At 36.2% G+C, this 18,215-nt stretch overlaps 1 protein-coding gene across 1 annotated transcript in view; it reads left to right on the top strand.

Annotated features, from left to right (window-relative positions):
- The first annotated feature begins 3,412 nt into the window (after positions 1-3,412).
- The window catches only part of LOC149805745 (synaptojanin-2-binding protein-like), a 56,454-nt gene continuing 41,651 nt past the window's right edge, over positions 3,413-18,215 (top strand). The window contains exon 1 of the mRNA XM_089950415.1: positions 3,413-3,606. Coding sequence (XP_089806541.1) covers positions 3,558-3,606 — 49 coding nt within the window. The 5' untranslated portion in view covers positions 3,413-3,557. The remainder of the gene's footprint in view (positions 3,607-18,215) is intronic.

The raw sequence follows: 18,215 nt of genomic DNA, 5'->3' as shown, positions 1-18,215 counted from the left end.
ACTGGTTTTATGGTGTTAACAGCAAGTACTGGTATTGCTAATCCACGTACGAATATCATTATATTAAATATGAGGTATATCTCTAATGTACAGTCGTATTGTTAATTTTTCTTCACGAATATCCAAATTGTGCCTGTCTTGATCTACAGGGATGAAATGAATTTCTATCAACCGACTATAGTAACATGGAAAATAAACTAGTGACGCAAAAGTAGTTGATATCAAATCATCTAGTTCCACAGTTGGTCAAATCTCAAACAATATATACACCTAAATAGCAAGCCCGTTGTTTCGGGACCACTTTCTTAACTAACACTGATGGGATGACAAATTAAACTGATTTGGGTCATTGGGGTAACTCTGACAATGTTAGGCGCGATATTCAAGCCATAAAAATCATTTGTCATCTAGAATGTTTGCAGACCAATATAAAACGTATCTTATTCATGACCGTTTAATGTAAACTGCATTTGGCAGATATTCAATTGAAATATTGTTGTTGTAGGGTTTAACGCCATTTTCAGCGCCAGAAAGGCTTTACTTGGCGGCCAGTATAAATGGTGTAGGAAGAACCAGGGAAAACCCTATAAAGAACCACTGACCCATGAGAATCTGATGGTAAGCTTTCTTACGTGCCCACATTGGCCGAGCCTGAGACTCAAACCCAAGCAGACAGAGGTGGGACGGAAGTGATCTGTAATGGTGACTGCTTTAAACCAATCGGCCACTTGGGGCCCTGACTGAAATAATTGAACTGGGTGTGGGCTCATGTGCACATATAAAACATTTAAAGTCTTTTCTGGTCAGCAGTGTAATTCTTCGTCGAATTTCTTCATTGATGGATTCCATGTCGTACGGACCTGATTATTCCAGGTGGCACCACTGTCTGCTGAAAACACAAATGAGTTATTCACAGTAAGACCACCAAATGGCCATGATCTAATATTAGGATAACTGTAATAAACTCACAACTAGACCAATGCGATCTCAGTTACGCAAATAGGAATTCTGTAATTGGTGTAGAAATTGTTGCATTGCATTTTGATTTTGCTGATGAGATTGTGATAATCAGGGTAATGTACTGGGTTGTATATAGATCAATATGTTGCATTGCTACATTAGTTTCAAACAAAATAAGAAGTATTTCAACACGAAGCATCTCAGCCGCCTCAGAAATCATCATCAGTATCTTAATATACATGCTTGAGGTTTACAACAAGTTCATACATTAATGTGCGAGCTGTTTTCTTGTCTATGATGTCGAAGGTGAGCAATCGCTGACAAATCGATACAGCCCCATTAATAACTTCTTGTGCGTTGCTACCAACACGAAATGACTCCACTATTGTTTCCAACCTGTCCAAGAATTCATCTACACGCTTAAACTCTTTGTTTGTAATAATGGTTTTGGTTGTTTTACGTTGCGTGCGCGACATCTAAGGTCTTTCTTTATGTTTGGGTGGTTTCTCTTCCGATGGGGAAAAGTATTATTCTTCAAAAGGAGGCACATCTTTTTGCTAAGTCCACACAATCACACATATTATTAAAAGTATTTTTGGCATATTAGCTTAAAATTATTCCAGGATGGCCTGGTCTTTTCTGCACCTATGCCTTTATGGAGACTAACATAAAAAAACAACAACAAACAATCCACATAGGATAATTACAGTATAATATTATTAGTCCAGTCCACTCCTTGAATACACATGCATCCCATTCCCTGTTGATATAACTCGGTCGGATATCCGATTGTATTTCCTGCTCCAACATATAATCTTTTAATTGTTTCATGTCAGGTATTTCAGATACAAACTCTAGGGGATACTAAACAAAGGCATCTACCATGCTGTTTCTTGAAATCTTTGAATTGGTGTTTAAAACTTTGATCCATACTCAGGTGGTTCTTGTTGCTGAAGATTTGAAAGTGCTTCCCATACTTCCTCTTGCACAGCATCATCCCTTCCTTAAATTTTGCTAATTCTGCTGGTGTACATCTATTCGGAAAAGGCCGTTGTTGCTCTTGCCGTTAAGATGTACCAGGGGAAAAGATTGTAATTTGAAAGAAGTTGACTGAAAGATCATGCATACTGATTTTTTTGTATTATAGATGATATCATTCTCAAATGCGTAGTGTTCACACATCTTTAATAATTTCCTTAAATCTGTGATAGAAGGCCTTATCAATGACATATCATCAGCAAAACTAAAATTGTTAAGGAACAAAGCATTTGGTGGCAAACGTAACCCCAAGTGACACTAGCCGAGCTTACGATTTAATTCGTCTATATATATATATATATATATATATATATATATATATATATATATATATATATATATATAAGGGGAAAGAATACCCCTGCCTCACCCCATTGGTTACATGGAAAGTACTGGATATTACACTTCCCCATCGCACACAATGCAACTGTTTGCCATACCAGTTAACTAAAGTATGAACTATGTAGACAGGTATTTTAATGTCAATCAACTTTTTAAAGAGTGTCCAGTGATTGACCCTATCAAATACCTTGCTAGCGTCTAAAAAGCATGCAAACACTGGGCTACCGTGTTCTACATAATAGCTAACAGTTTCCTTAAAGGCATATATGCATAAATCTGTTGAATGCTGCTTTTTAAAGCCAAACTGATTTTTGGAGATTGTGACTTCACATCTTTGCCGTATGGTGCATTCAAATATTTTTTAGATAATAGTCGTAAGAGCTATAGGTCTGTAGTTATTTTTGTCCGCCAGGTTACCAATTTTGCTCTTTAGTAGCGGCGATAATGGCGGTTTGTTTAGTTACTGATCTAGGTTAAAGTACTCTTCTATCCAAGATGGTTTTCCTCATGCAATTACGCCTCGTGGTACTATTTGTATGTGATGTGAGAAAGTCATGGGGTGGAGGGTATACTACTTGTGATCAGGGATGCTCGCAAAATTATTTTCATGGGGTGGGGAGCAAACATGTAGTGGTCAGCTAATAAGTTTTACGGATACATGCCAAAAAATGTTTAGAGGTGAAAGGGTTGGGGGTGGGCAATATGAATGTGTGGGCGCCCATGTTTGCAATGACTGATTCTTCCATTAATTTTCCAATATGAAAGTCTGAAAGCACCTTTTTAGTGAAAAGGGTATGTATTCATCCATCTGCCTAAAATTGTAACATAGACATAATTTTCACATAACAAAGACATAAATATCAGCGTTAGGCGTCTTAATATGATCGCTAGAAGAGGATTTCCACTTGCCGTCCATTTAAAATTGTCACTTAACATAATCGAATTAATTAATCGCGAGTCGCCCGAAATTCATGATTTCTACCGGGTACATCCACAAATGAATTTGTCGCTGTAAGGTTTTACTCCGCACAGGCACTTGATTCCGGTGGGTAAACTAATGTGTACACTTGACGGAAAAGGCAGAAGATATTCCGGTTGGGCATGGAGTCTGCCTGCAAAACGAAACTTTGGAACACGAAATCTTGATCTCATTGTAGTTCTTTTAATAACACATTTCCAATTTCATCAAGAAGAATTCATCAACACATTTTACAAATATGCTTGATATTCCTCCAACCGAGATAATACTAGATAGAGGAGATGCAGGTACTTGCAGACCTAGACCGTTAGGTTGATCTCCGCCACCATTATTTTCAGAGATAACAGTATAGGTTGTGGCGGAGGACAACCTTACAGCGACAAATTCATTTGTGGATGGTACGCCCGGTAGAAATTATGAATTTCGGGCGACTTGCGATCAATTAATTCGATTATGTTAAGTGACTATTTTAAATGTACGGCAAGTTTCTAGCGATCATAGTAAGACGCCTTACCCTGATATTTATGTCTTTGGGTCGACACTAAAGCATACATATTGAGTTTAGACATCTTACTTTGTATCCGGACTTCTAATCGAATTTATGCTGGGTCTGATGTTATGGCAGCAGGGTCCCAACATTACTTGAAGTCACACCAAGCTTGTAATACAGTTCGATTGTTCTGTGTATTACATGGTTTCAATATGGCGAGTGGAAACCCTCTTCTGTCAATCCCAGCCCGAGTTTCTTCAGATGTTTCCCACCCAACAGTTGCCAGGGTTTGAAAATTGTCATCATTTGATTCCCTGATCATGGTCTTTTGTTATTGAATTTATGCTGGTCTCATCTAGTCTGAGTTTCCTATGATATTCCACAGATACTTTGACATTTATGTTGGTGTGTGGAGTTGGGCACATTCTTTAGAAAAGTTAGGAATTTGCCACCAACAGATGATGGTGGCATAGAGTAGCCACTTACTAAAAGTGAGTCATGAAAATCATTATTGACACATCCCTAAAAGCACATACTGCAAAATCAGTGATAATGTACATGGATATGTTTGGACAAGATCAACCTAAAGGTGTGATCCAGTACAATCTGGATTGACTATTGTGTTCTGTGATGTCAGAATGAAAGCTATGCATGTGATTAATGGATTTATACTGCCAAATATATTGATGATTAGACTCAACATGCTCCTTTCTTGACCCAGTTTAGTACCTGGCCACCTAGGTAAAAGTCTATAATGAACGAATATTTTTGTCTACAAGTTTGTTGATGACAGTTAAGGTGTAGATCATTAAATAATTAGGATTCAAAGATTTTATTTAACCAAACTTTATAATAAATTTTTAAACAATTTATATTGAATTGAATAGGAGTAAATGTGCATGCATGACCTGTATTACTTTTACCATTTTGGGTTTTGCAAACTTAAAACAACCTTACATTGAAGGATACTTGCATGAAATAGGAAGATAATTTATTTTATCAGAAATTATGAGTATGACACTCATCAAGTCTTTAATCTGCTTATGACATGAAACAAAAAGCACTGATGAAATTTTGCCGTATACTCGCCTTTGCATTAAAAGTTACATGATTACCCAAATCTCCAATTGACATCAGAGGGTCAATAGTCACATATCAACAAAATCCTTTCAGTATTGTAGTAGAAATTATTCAAAATTATTAAATGAAAGACACACAGAGTTTGTAAAATAATGAAAGGCCACATATTTCTAAACATATTTGCCTTGAGTAATGCTTCAAAACATGTTGCAGTCACAGCAACATGATTTTATTGTTGGTATCACATAATTAACACATCAACATATGGCCTTGGTTTGATGAACATGGCTTTCTCTTTGATGGGTCTGACCCTGCTCCACAAAATAAACAAGATAAAAAAATGGGGCAGGAAGGGTCATGTAACTCTGACTAGGTCTGATCCTATGGCAGCAGGGTTACAATATTTCATTGAAGTTACACCAAGCATGTAATATGGCACATATTTTGAGTGGTACTTATTAACAGGTACATGTATTTTCTGTTAGATCCCAGTTTCATCTCTCATTTCTGAATATATCATTGTCAACATAGTTCAGTATGCCTGTTATGATTCAGTTGGGACTGAATCTTTTGGACTTTTTGCAGTTGAAAATAGCTGGGTCCAAAGTTCAGACAATGAGTCATGAACCTTGGTCTTAAGAAATTTCCAGTGACCGCTCTGGTGGCCTAATGATTAGAGTGTCCGATTTGGATGCAGGAGGTCGAGGGTTTGATCCTCAGCCGAGTCATACAACAATGGTACTAACAGCTTCCTTGCTTGGCGCTCGGCATTTTATGAAGTTAGTGTTAAGACTGGTCGGCCTGGTGTCAGGATAATGTGACTGGGTGCGACATCATGCTACATGTCTGTGCCATAATGCCCCAGTACTAGACATCACTATAAACTGCCACACTGCAGACATCATAGTGATATGACTGAAACATTGTTAAAGCTACATTAAAAAGCCAAATCACACACACACACACACACACACACACACACACACACACACACACACACAGAGAAATTTCCAGTCTCTACCTTTGTCCAAATTTTGTCTGACCTTTTCCACCCTGTGTTTGATATTTGGACAGTTGATGTTTTGGGTCTGAGGTAATTTCATATTTAAAAGTTGAAATTTTGCTGAAACAACATGGTAGGTGCATGGAATAGTTGATTTATGCAGGGATTCCATAACTATGACTAAAATGTTCTATGTTGGACATTGGACATGGGTTGAAATTTCATTTGCCCATTTCAAAATGGTGTGTGAACATTTGTGATGGTTGAGTGAATTTTTTCATCTCTCCTCTGATCAGGCAAGTGCTAATTCAGGGCTAACCTGTGTTTTTCTTGAATGAAAATTATGTTTATTTGAGAATATTTGTCTTTGTTGTCCATACTTTTAACTAGAATTTTCTTTTCAGTTTGTTTTAATCAGCTTGGTATAAGCAATTTGTTTCATACTTCATTACCAATCAACACTTGCCAGGGGGCGAGCAAATTATTTCGGATTGTAATTTAAAAGGTATCACAGAAAAGAAACTTTCACATGATCAAATTTTGGTTGTTAACATAATTAACATAAATTTTATAATAGCTGTTTGAGTAATAGTTTGTTCAGGGCAAGTAAAATATATTAAAGAGATTTTTTTCAACTCCAGAGATGACTTATTTTCTCAGACATAACAGTTAAAACACTTTTCATCTCTTTAGTTGGTCAAAACTTGAGCGAAAAGGACAGCGTATACAAAGATTTAGATTGATTGTGTATCGCCATTCCCTTTCTTGTTTTAATAGTCATAATTCGTCCTGTTACAGCATGGAAGCCTTAATTCCACTCTTTAAGATTTGGACTCATTCACACTATTCACAGAATAACTCTGCATTTTCACAAAAAAAATTATTTCTAAAAATTTGCTCGTTTGGCAAAATGATCATAAATTTTGTATAATGAATTGAAATCACTTGTTTCCCTTGTCTTGGTCAATGAGATGTTGCATTTGTATCAGGAATTACAAAATGTATTGAAGATAACATAAGGGCTCTACAAATCATATTGACAGTAACATAGGGCTCAACAAATCATATTGAAAGTAACAGGGCTATACAAATCATATTGAAAGTAACATAGGGCTCTACAAATCATACTGAAAGTAACAGGGCTCTACAAATCATATTGAAAGTGACATAGGGCTCTACAAATCATATTGACAGTAACATAGGGCTCTACAAATCATATTGACAGTAACATAGGGCTCTACAAATCATATTGTCAGTAACATAGGGCTCTACAAATCGTATTGAAAGTAAAAGGGCTATACAAATCATATTGAAAGTAACATAGGGCTCTACAAATCATACTGAAAGTAACAGGGCTATACAAATCATATTGAAAGTAACATAGGGCTCTACAAATCATATTGACAGTAACATAGGGCTCTACAAATCATATTGAAAGTAACTGCTATACAAATCATATTGAAAGTGACATAGGGCTTTACAAATCATATTGAAAGTGACATAGGGCTCTACAAATCATATTGAAAGTGACATAGGGCTCTACAAATCATATTGACAGTAACATAGGGCTCTACAAATCATATTGACAGTAACATAGGGCTCTACAAATCATATTGACAGTAACATAGGGCTCTACAAATCGTATTGAAAGTAAAAGGGTTATACAAATCATATTGACAGTAACATAGGGCTCTACAAATCATATTGAAAGTAACATAGGGCTCTACAAATCATACTGAAAGTAACAGGGCTATACAAATCATATTGAAAGTGACATAGGGCTCTACAAATCATATTGACAGTAACATAGGGCTCTCAGTAGAGTTTCAGGATGAGGAGTTCTGGACTATTCACTCATGAAACTCAGGAGGCCTCAGCCTATTTCTTAGAGTCCCTGTCACAAACTTGCATGTTCCTAACTTTCAAAAAGATGGAAAGGAAAGTGGAATAGTTGATGATTGTTGTTTTACTAAATATCTGGAATAAATTCTCAGTCTTATTAGATCAGTTTGGAGAGAAACTATTTTCCTTATTTGCCCAAGAAACTTTTTATCATACTCGATCATGTGCAGACTAAGTTACTGGTAGTTTCTGTATTTTTTCCTTTTCTTTGACTTAACAAAATTTGTATATGGCATTCTGTTTCTCAGTCTCAAAGTACAGGATGCTCCTCCATTATTCTAATTAATTTATTCACTGTTTCATTGTGCACAACTATGCTGCTTTGCAGTCATAATATTTAACACTAAGTTTTAGAGTTTTCTCAACAGTCTGTAAAATTTATGTCTTTTTTGTTGAAGGCTCATAGCTGAAAGCTAGCATTTTCATTTCAAGTTAATAGGTTTTGTTGTCCAGCAGTCTTACAAAACTCAAAGATTTAATGTACCGTGTGATATTTTCAACCATAAGAACTGCTTTGCCTACTCAGGTCTCTAGTTCTCACATTTTTAGTTCTGCCTTCATTCATATTATTATCCGTTATAATAGTCGAGACAAACTCAGCATTTAATATGCATTCAGAGATCTGGTTGTTGTTTTCATTTCATCATTTTTATTCAGATCGTCACAAGTATTAACACCATTAAAGCAACAAAGGTCATCTTTTATTTGATGATCATTCACAGGTGCTTATATACACATTCAGTGGAACAGTGATTTCTTTAAGTCATCACATCAGAGAAGGATTAATTGTCAGTTAGGCACACTGGCTTCTTAACTTTGTACTGAAGTCTAGCCATTAGCTATTCTGCAGATTGGCCATGAATGAGCAAAACTATTAACAATAGGAGCATTATGGTGGAAAATGAGGCACATCAGGATTATTTATTACAGACAAAAGATGTGTCCTTTGAAAATTTCATGACCCTGAGAGCCCTGAAAATATTTGTGACATGAATGATAGACTTGAATACCCATCTGTTGAGTTCTCATACAATACATGTGTTGCATACTCTTCACACTGATCATTTATTAATATTGATTCAGGAATTTTTAATTTTGGTTACAAGAAAACTTCCAGCAGTTGTCCTCAAGATGCAACTCTTTTTTGGGCAGAACTCATATTTTGTTTGATCTATTGTGTATTGACTGGGTAATCATAGTCGAGGTGGTTTTAAAGTGAATAGGTAAAGCTCCATTGACTATATATATATATATATATATATATATATATATATATATATATATATATATATATGAATGAATGAATGAAAATTAAATGTATTAATTATTGATTGCTGGCAACTGTCATCACTTTGAGCAAAAGGCTAATTACACATACATGTGCTTTCACAACCTTCCTTCGATAAGCACTATTCAGCATGCTTTAATTGATGGTATTTTAAATCCTTCAGCAATGGCCTGGAACACTTGCATTTTTTTCATATACCATATTTAGAAACATAATGTGAAGATTTTGGGACTCATTGGCATCCTCCCAAATTATTGTTTTGTTTGTCATAGTAATAAGAACTCGTATATTAATCAGTATGACAAAATCTGTTGTTTTTTTTTTTTGTCTTGTGCAGGTTTTTCTTAGCTTTAGAGTGATTATCAAATGTGTACATTTCTGATGGGAACTTTCTACCTCTTTTCTTGGCCAAGCTTAAGGTTTCAGATGTACCAAATTAAATTCTCAGGAGTCTAACTGACAGAAAGTAGCTAATGTGTCAAATTCTGAGAAAGAAAATGTGTTGGAGACTGCAGTATTTATGGAATGAATGTTTAAATCAAAAGAAAGTAGAATGAGTAAAGTCACTTGCATGGATGAGTCTGGGGGATGCATGCATTGCAGTGTGCAGAAATTACACACTCATTTCCAGACATTGATTTGGTTTTAAGTGTTGCTTGTTTACTGATAACATTAGTGGCTTGTGAGTAAGGCTTCATGTTTGATAATCATATGAATGAGCCTTGGACATTTCAAACCACAAACTGAGAAAATTGATAATAGTGATCGTTAAAACAACCCAGAACTTGATCCTAAACCTGAGCTGGAAAAATGTCTGGTGTTGTATGCTGCTTAAAAATGAAATGAAAAAGAAAATATCTGGAATGTACATGTATTCCTTTGTTTTTATTCTTCCTGAGTCTTGGCAAATTAAATTTTTTAAAAATGGATTTCAGCTAATGAAGTAATTTAACATAGAAAAGATCTCCAACCCCTTGATTTTTGTAGCTGTACACAGAATTAAAGAATGGTAAAGTTAAGCGATTGAGGATAGTAACAATTGTAACTTCACAATCACAATCATCACTGTTCTTGGTTGCCTTAAATTTTGATTCTTTATAATATTAATTGTTTTACAATGAGTAAGCATAAGCTTTTGATGATATTTTTATTGGTGGCACAACAGTACATGCTTTATGTTCTGAATTATTGGGACTATTTTACAGGCTGCCACTAATGGCAAATTCTCAGACAACACTAAAAAAAATTGTTCCAAAAAAATGACAGCAAGAAACAAATGCTATGCATGAGTTGTATTATGTTAGTCAGTCTTATTAATAAATATAGCAAGTTACCATTTTTATTCAACAAAAATATTCACATATGCGAATGAAAGAATTAAGGAATTAAAAATTAAACTGAATAATCATCAACAAACAGTCAGATAATAATAAAAATATTCTCTTCTTCATTGAAGCTCCTCATTCCAAGAAGATGAATATATTCTATTTAGTGATTTTAGGGCTTGAAACAAGGTTACTTATGGAATCCTTTATATAAGGAGACTACACTTACTGAGAGGTTTCAGCAAATTCCAGCTTTTCTTTCAGGGTTTCACCCAGGCCACATGCCAACATATCTAGTCAACTATACCATGTGGAGTGGGAAAGATCAGAGGAAATTTCTAATCCATCCAGTGTATCTAGTCTGTTCCAGAACTCACTGTTAAAAAATAGCAGTGCCTCCCAGGCTGTGGGTGGGGAATTCTTGTAATAACAGGAAGGATTTAATGAAGAAATATATGAAGGACTTGGAAAAAAATAATATGCCATGTTGACACATTGAGTTGATTTTTCAGGTTATAAAAAATCAGTGTGAATGCCACAAGCATGATCCTAATGTATATATACAGACTGTCCCCCATTGATTTGTTGCTGTACAGTTGTTCTCTGCCATAGTCAGTAATGTTAGAAAATAATAAAGTGGTGGAGAAAAGCTTGATGGTCTAAAGCAGACCTCGTGTCTGCTATATAATTTGATTGGGGCAATATGATCAGATGTTGTGGTTTAGAAATTCTGCCTGAATTGAAAAACAACCTCATCAATAAGCAAACCTAACTTAAAATTTAACAAAAGTTCTCATTCATTGTTTCTATAAAGATAGCTAATCAAACAGTTCCTTATTAAGTCAAGGTTACTCATGTTGGGCATTCTTAATTGTATTCTGTTACTAGTTACATGTTATTTGATTGCATGGGTATTACTTGTCACTGGGCAAGTGAAGGGGAAAATCTGGTTGCCTAGCAGATTTTCTGGTAGCCGGTAAATTATTGCGGTTGCTCTCAAGATTGGTGTAATCAATATATATATATATATATATATTGTTCGTCCAGATTGTACAAAATACTTGCACGTCACATCAGTTCTGCTAATTATAGCCCTCCAGTTTTATTTAAATGTTTATAAAGTTAATGTAAAACACTGATTTGAGAGAGGAGCTTAAAATAACAGAAGACATTTCTGCTAGCTCATTTAAAAATCAAACATTTTTGCAATTACACATTTATTGTAGACTCAAAACAATTTGAAATAAACCATGCTTACATCAAAATTTAAAACATGAATATCAAAGAATTTTCTGAGTTATTAAAATAGTTTGTTGGCAAACTATTTAACAATCCCTAGCTTTATGACACTAAAATAAGTTTGATACATTAGGTGATCCAAGGGTAGTTTGTTTCCAAGTTATGACAACTTTAAAGTTTGAATTATAGAGAAAATAAATGTACACGAGACTGGTACAAGTCATTAGCTTGTCTTACAGGCACTAAGGTTATACGGGTTATTCCTGAGTTATTCTTAAAATCATTTATAGTAAAAATAGGACAAGGTCTTCATGGGGTATTGTTCCCCACCTTTTTGCCAAAAATAGGGTACAGATGATCCAAATTTCCACTCTTGTGTCCATTCATCCATCAGACTTTTGTTCCTTTCAATAACTGTAAAGTCATTTGTGATTAAGAGATGAAAGTTAGTGTACTTGTACATTATTATTGGAAAGTGTTTCATGTACCATTAACGTTTCACCAGGTACCAAATTTTGGTTGGTTGTTAGGTACGGGTTTAGTGTCATTTAGCTTAACATGATAGGCTACATATGGCAGCCAGTGTAATTGGGGAGGAAAACCAAGGGAAGAACCACCAATCCACAGGAAGCTACTGGGAAGCTTTTTCACATACCCATGTTGACTGAGCCCAAGACTCAAACCCATGCAGAACAAGGTGATGTGTTGGTAATCAATAAAGGCTAGCACCGTAGGTGACTTTATTCAGTTTTATATTTTGCATAGGGTTAGATTTATATAAAAAAAAATTCATTGGTTTTCCTCACTGGTTATACTGTTTTTTTTTAAATAAAAAAAGGACCTGGTATGTTTTAGGTATTGTAAAAAAAAACCACTTTTAATTCCCTTTATTTTGGTGTAGTATAGCTTATAGATTAGACAGCTTGCCCTTCAGCTGTGCATCTGTCACAAAATGCTAGCTCTGCTTGGATATTTTCACTTCCTGGACTTAAGAGGTAAATTTAAAAAAAGAGCTTATAACTTTTTTTTATACATTTTATATATTTCATAATTCATTTATTGCACTTTCAGAAGCTGGTATTGTGTAGCCTGGCAAAATTCATTTTCCCTATTGTAATAACTGGTAAAGATAGTGTATTTTAGACTAATTCAGACATATCTTTTGAGCACATGGGAGCAGTTGTCTTGATTAGCTGTGTGCTTAGATCATTTACAGTTTTCACAAGTACATTATCCCAAGAAAATGCAGCCACAGTATTTGAGAATAACATAGAGGTATACCAACATTCTTCCCATTGTGCATACTACAGATGTAAACAACTTGACCTTACACCTATCACCCTCTCCCTCTCAGAAGTTCATAATATCTGTACAGCGCCCAATAATCAACAAAAGTAGTTCAGAATATAGTCACTTTACACCTGTTACTCTCTCATAAGTTTGTAATATCTGTAGAACGTCCCCTTAGACCACTCAGCCACTTGTGCCCCCCCCCCCTCTTAGGACTCGAATATTTGACATGACAGACTCGACTTAGTCTTGAATACTGAAAATTATGGTAACTGACTAACCATGTCTTGGGTTTAACAACATGCTTACCTTCCTGCAGTTATCTTCCTTTTGTAGGCAGTAAAAAAAGTTGAACGCAAATTATTTTAACATTTTCATTGATAATAGATTTTGCTTATATATTTAGTAGATACACACAGCTGAACATTAGTAAAATCTTATAAACACATTGCAATTGAAAATCAGTTCGATTGGTCAGTCAGAATGCAGTAGTCTGTTCAGCTCATTGCATCACTGTGGCTAGCGGGCGGAAGAATTATTGCAATCACTATATAAATAGCACAATTTGCTTGATGTACATGCCCTGTAAGGGCATAACATCTTCCCCATCAGAATCCTGGAAACCTTTGTAGAACCGCAAGAAACTGTAGGTGAACTAAATATCTCTATTTACAGGTAGCTACCAAAAGGTTCTGACAAGTTGCTCCAGCAGTTAAGAGAAGCTTACAGCCTCATTTCCATGTACATCCAGCTACCCTGCCAAACCTACCTTCTGTCATTATAATGGTGTCTTACTGATTAGGTTTTAACAAACAACAATGACAACTGGTGTGCTGTAAATTGTTGTACTATGTGACCTTATCAACAAATCCAGTCATACACTGGTAGAAACTGAAGTGGTTACCTCAATGATCAAGAAGTAAATAAATGTCAAGTAAATATGCCTGACAGACTGAGAGGGAACAAGTGCAACTATTCAGTGTCACCATTGTCAGATGTCTAGATCAAAAACAGCGCTATCACTGTAGCAACAGCTCGTTTCAATTTACACTCAGTGTACCCACCTTGAAAGCATCCACAGCAGTTGCAATTCTAGACCATTGTCATTGTAAGAAACCAAGTGGAAAAAACCCATGGAGAAAAGATAGCTAATGCTTGTTTTAGATGAAAATAATCACACAATGAGTGGAAAAGGCAGGCCTCAGAGATGACCATCTTAACATCAAACACCGGATAGATAAACATTAACTGAAACCAGAGTTTGGACTGCATTGAAACGGAAGCAACAGAACATGACCACAGACTACAGAGAAAATCCCATCCTGTCCAGACAGAGTTTCTCCCCATGGATCTGAACACTGCAGTACTCCTAAAGGAAACATTATAAGGATGACGACATCACTTGTAGCATCTGGTATTCCCATATAGTAAGGAGCATTACTATGAATTTCACTTGGAGTTTGTATCCAGTGCTCGTCTATTGTAAATTTAAGTCTTGCCCAGTTGGTACCTCTACAGAAGTGGAGAAGGCTATCAAGAAGCTATCTAATAACAAGGCCTCAGACCACTCTTCATAAACATCAAAGCCAGTCCATCACAGAGTACCTCACCAGCCAGTTTAACTAAACATCCAGACTTGAAGTATCCATGAAGTGCCGGTGCCCCAAAAAGGGAAGTACCATACTCTACTCAGTAACTACAGGGACATCATTGTGACAACTGTCCTTACTGTCCAAAGGGGTTTCACACCAAACACCTACAATAACCACTGTTGATGTCCAAAACAATAAGTAAAGCATCAAATACAAACAAAATACTTGCTTTAGTAACCCTCGATGCTGAAAAAGTTGTTGACATCATATGGCACAAAACACTAAAGTCTCATTAGGTAGCTATATCTACATAGTATTATAGGCAGCCTCTGGCTCATCCTAAAAGACTTGTAGCATAAGTTAACAAGGTGAAAGACTAGATCTGCTCAGCAGCCATTTCCACACTGGTCTTGGCATCAAGCAAGGTACCAAAAAATCCCCAACTTTATTTCAATGCTACAGGAGTGACCTCCTCCATACAATCTAGTTGAATAATCATGGGGGAGGGCATCAAGTGAGACTGCTTTCAGAGGATCACCCAAAGTTGCTGATCTCGCCGCAGACAATTTTAAAGTTCATTAGTGGTGACCACATTACAGTTTACCCCTACAGAAGTGATATGGTGATCTTTATTGGTCCTGGAACCTCAGAATGTCAACAGTTAGGGAAACTGAAGCTATAACATACCAAAGTATCGGAAGGAGATATCTGAAAAATAGATAGAGAGAATAGAATACAGAAAGGGAGAAGAGCCTTTTATGCATCATGCTAGCATGCCGTCATGGAAAGGTTGGAGTGATTTTATCCTGTTATGTATATTTAATTTATTTTGTGTGTTTGACCTTTGTTCATGGTTGAGGATACAGTTTGGTGCACACCTGTTTTCTTGTCTTGTTTGTAAGTTATAAATAGGTTGTTTACTTGGGTTTGAGTTCAAGACCCTGCCTTGATTACGACCTTAGAAGATTCTAGAAATGAACTTTTTTTTACAGTTGCGGGTAATTTTTCATTAAGATAGATTTTTCTTGAAAACATATTGTGACATAGGTCAAATGGTGATGTATATGTGTTTGAGATCAATAAGATTATTCATTCCTCTAATTTCAGCATGTAGAAGTAATTTCTGCAATGTTAAGATACAATTTGAGAGGAATCTTTTATTAAATAATTATTTATAGGAGTTACAATGTGATCATGGATGTTGACAAAAACACTACTATGGGATTGGGGGGGCCCAAGTGGCAGAGTGGTCTAAAGCGCTCCGTTACGGATCACTGCCATCTCACCTCTGTCAGCGTAGGTTCAAGTCTCGGATTTGGCCAATGTGGGCATGCGAGAAAGCTAGCCAGTAGCTTCTCGAGGCTAGGTAGTTTTTTCCTGGATTTCCCGGGTTCTTCCTCCATCATTAATACTGGCCGCCATGTATAGCCTATCATGTGCTGAAAAATGACGTTAAACCCTATAACAACATCAACAACTATGGGATTATTGAGGACTCATTCAAAGACATTCTGGATTATATTCTGTCATTGTGATACATCAAGACTATTGGCAAATCAGCACATTGAAGATTAGAATTCATTTGGAACACAGTACTCTTGGGCTTGAGATAGAACTTTTAGGATTATTTGGGATTTAATTTACAATATTGCAAGTTTTTTAAAAAAATTTCAATTTGTATTCTAGGGAAATAAATTATACTAATTATAATGCTTCTGAAATAAATGTAGTCAAACTTTACTAATTCTGGGTCACTGAGGATGAAAATGATGCATAAAATTGTTGATTGGCTCTAGTTTTAAAGATATGATACTGGATTACAATATACGACCCTTGACTTGGGAATGGCGGAGGATAAGTGAGTCATAAAAGGAAAGGATCTCAATTTTAAGCAAAAAATGACTTAAATACATCTTTGATCTATTAATACATTTATGATTTGGTTTGGACAGTACTTGCATTTTAGGAAAAACAATGAATAATGCAGTCTGACGCTGGTATTGCATCATAGATGATATGACTTCATGTTATTCCTAGAAAACCTGGCTAAGCTTACATCACTCTGCTGAACAAATTGCCCTTTATCAGAACTAGAAATCATAGTTTTGTCCTCTCTTATTTGTCAGTGTTTGATTTTGCAAAGGGAGACATTTCTGTGAACAATGCAGATAACTTCTGCTATGCTTGTGGTGAAGTTATTTTGCGTCCATCACAAAAGCACAGTATAACTACTATGGTTAAGAAAGTCTGTGACCTTTATTTTGGCTACAAAATTGGAGATCAGGAGAAGAGGTGGGTCCCACACATATGCTCTACACTTGTGTAACAAATCTTCATCAGTGGTTTAACAGGAAAAGGAAATATATGTCTTTAACAGTGCCAATGATTTGGAGAGAGCCAAGAGATAATATCAGCAATTGTTACTTCTGCATGGTGCCTCTAGTTGGGAAAGTTGTGTCAAAGAAGAAAAAGTGGACTGTGCATTGTCCAAACATTCCATCAGCTATATGCCCAGTAACCCACAGAAAAGGACCGCCAGTTCCTGATGCAACAGAATCATTTTCAGTTGAGTCAGACGAAGAAGAGGAAGAGGATGAAACTTATAGTCCTGAACCATCAGTGTCACAAGACCTGTATTTTCTCCCATCCTACTCTGAACCACACCTTATAACACAAGGTGAACTGAATGACCTTGTCAGGGATTTGGAACTATCCATGAGTAAGTCAGAGCTGTTGGGTTCCAGCTTCAGCAGTGGAATCTTCTGCTAGGTGATGTTTGGGTGTCCATGTTCTGTGACCATCAAAAGGATCTTGTCCCATTCTTCTTCATGGAAGGTGATCTTGTAGCCTGCAACAACATCGGTGGTGTGATGGCAGCCCTCAACATCGTTCTTGATCCAGGTAAGTGGAGACTGTTCATTGATTCATTGAAGATGAGTCTTAAATCTGTTTTGTTGCATAATGGCAATGTTTTGCCATCAATTCCAGTTGGTCATGCAGTTCATATGAAAGAAACCTGTGAAAACATGAAACAAATTTTGAGGTGTATAAACTATGAGCAACATCAGCCACAGCTTTGTGGTTATTTGAAGGTTCTTGCTCTCTAGCATGGTCTTCAGACTGGATACACAAAGTATTTCTGCTTTCTCTGCGAATGGGATAGTTGTGCGAGAAATTCCTAGTACATCAAGAGAGATTGGCCACTCCACCAGTCATTGGAGCCTGGGAGGAAAAGTGTTCAGCATCCACCACTTATTGAATCAAGGAAGATTTTGTTTCCACCCTTGCAAATCAAGCTTGGTCTGATGAAGAACTTTGTCAAGGCCATAGACAAAACACAAGCAGCTTTCAAGTACATGCATAGAAAATGTCCAAGGTTAAGTGAAGCTAAGATAAAGGTGTCTTGGTCCTCAGATTCGTGAACTTCATCAAGATGATGCATTTGACCATGCACTGCATGGCAAGGAAAAGACAGCATGGAAATCCTTCTAGTTAGTGGAAACACATTTTCTTGGAAACAAGGGAAACAACTACAGGGAGATGGTGGAAAACCTCCTCAAGGCATACAAAAATCTTGGTTGCAACATGTCACTCAAGATACATTCTTTTGCACTCTCATCTAGATTTTTTCCCACCAAACTGAGGAGCAGTAACACATTTTTAAAAAATAAAATGTCAATTCGTGTG

The sequence above is a fragment of the Sinohyriopsis cumingii genome, chromosome 2 (genome assembly GCF_028554795.1).
Source record: "Sinohyriopsis cumingii isolate HCF-2022 chromosome 2, ASM2855479v2, whole genome shotgun sequence".
NCBI lineage: Eukaryota > Metazoa > Mollusca > Bivalvia > Unionida > Unionidae > Sinohyriopsis > Sinohyriopsis cumingii.
The sequence above is the reverse complement of the archived record's forward strand: the minus strand, read 5'-3'. Positions and strand labels throughout refer to the sequence as shown.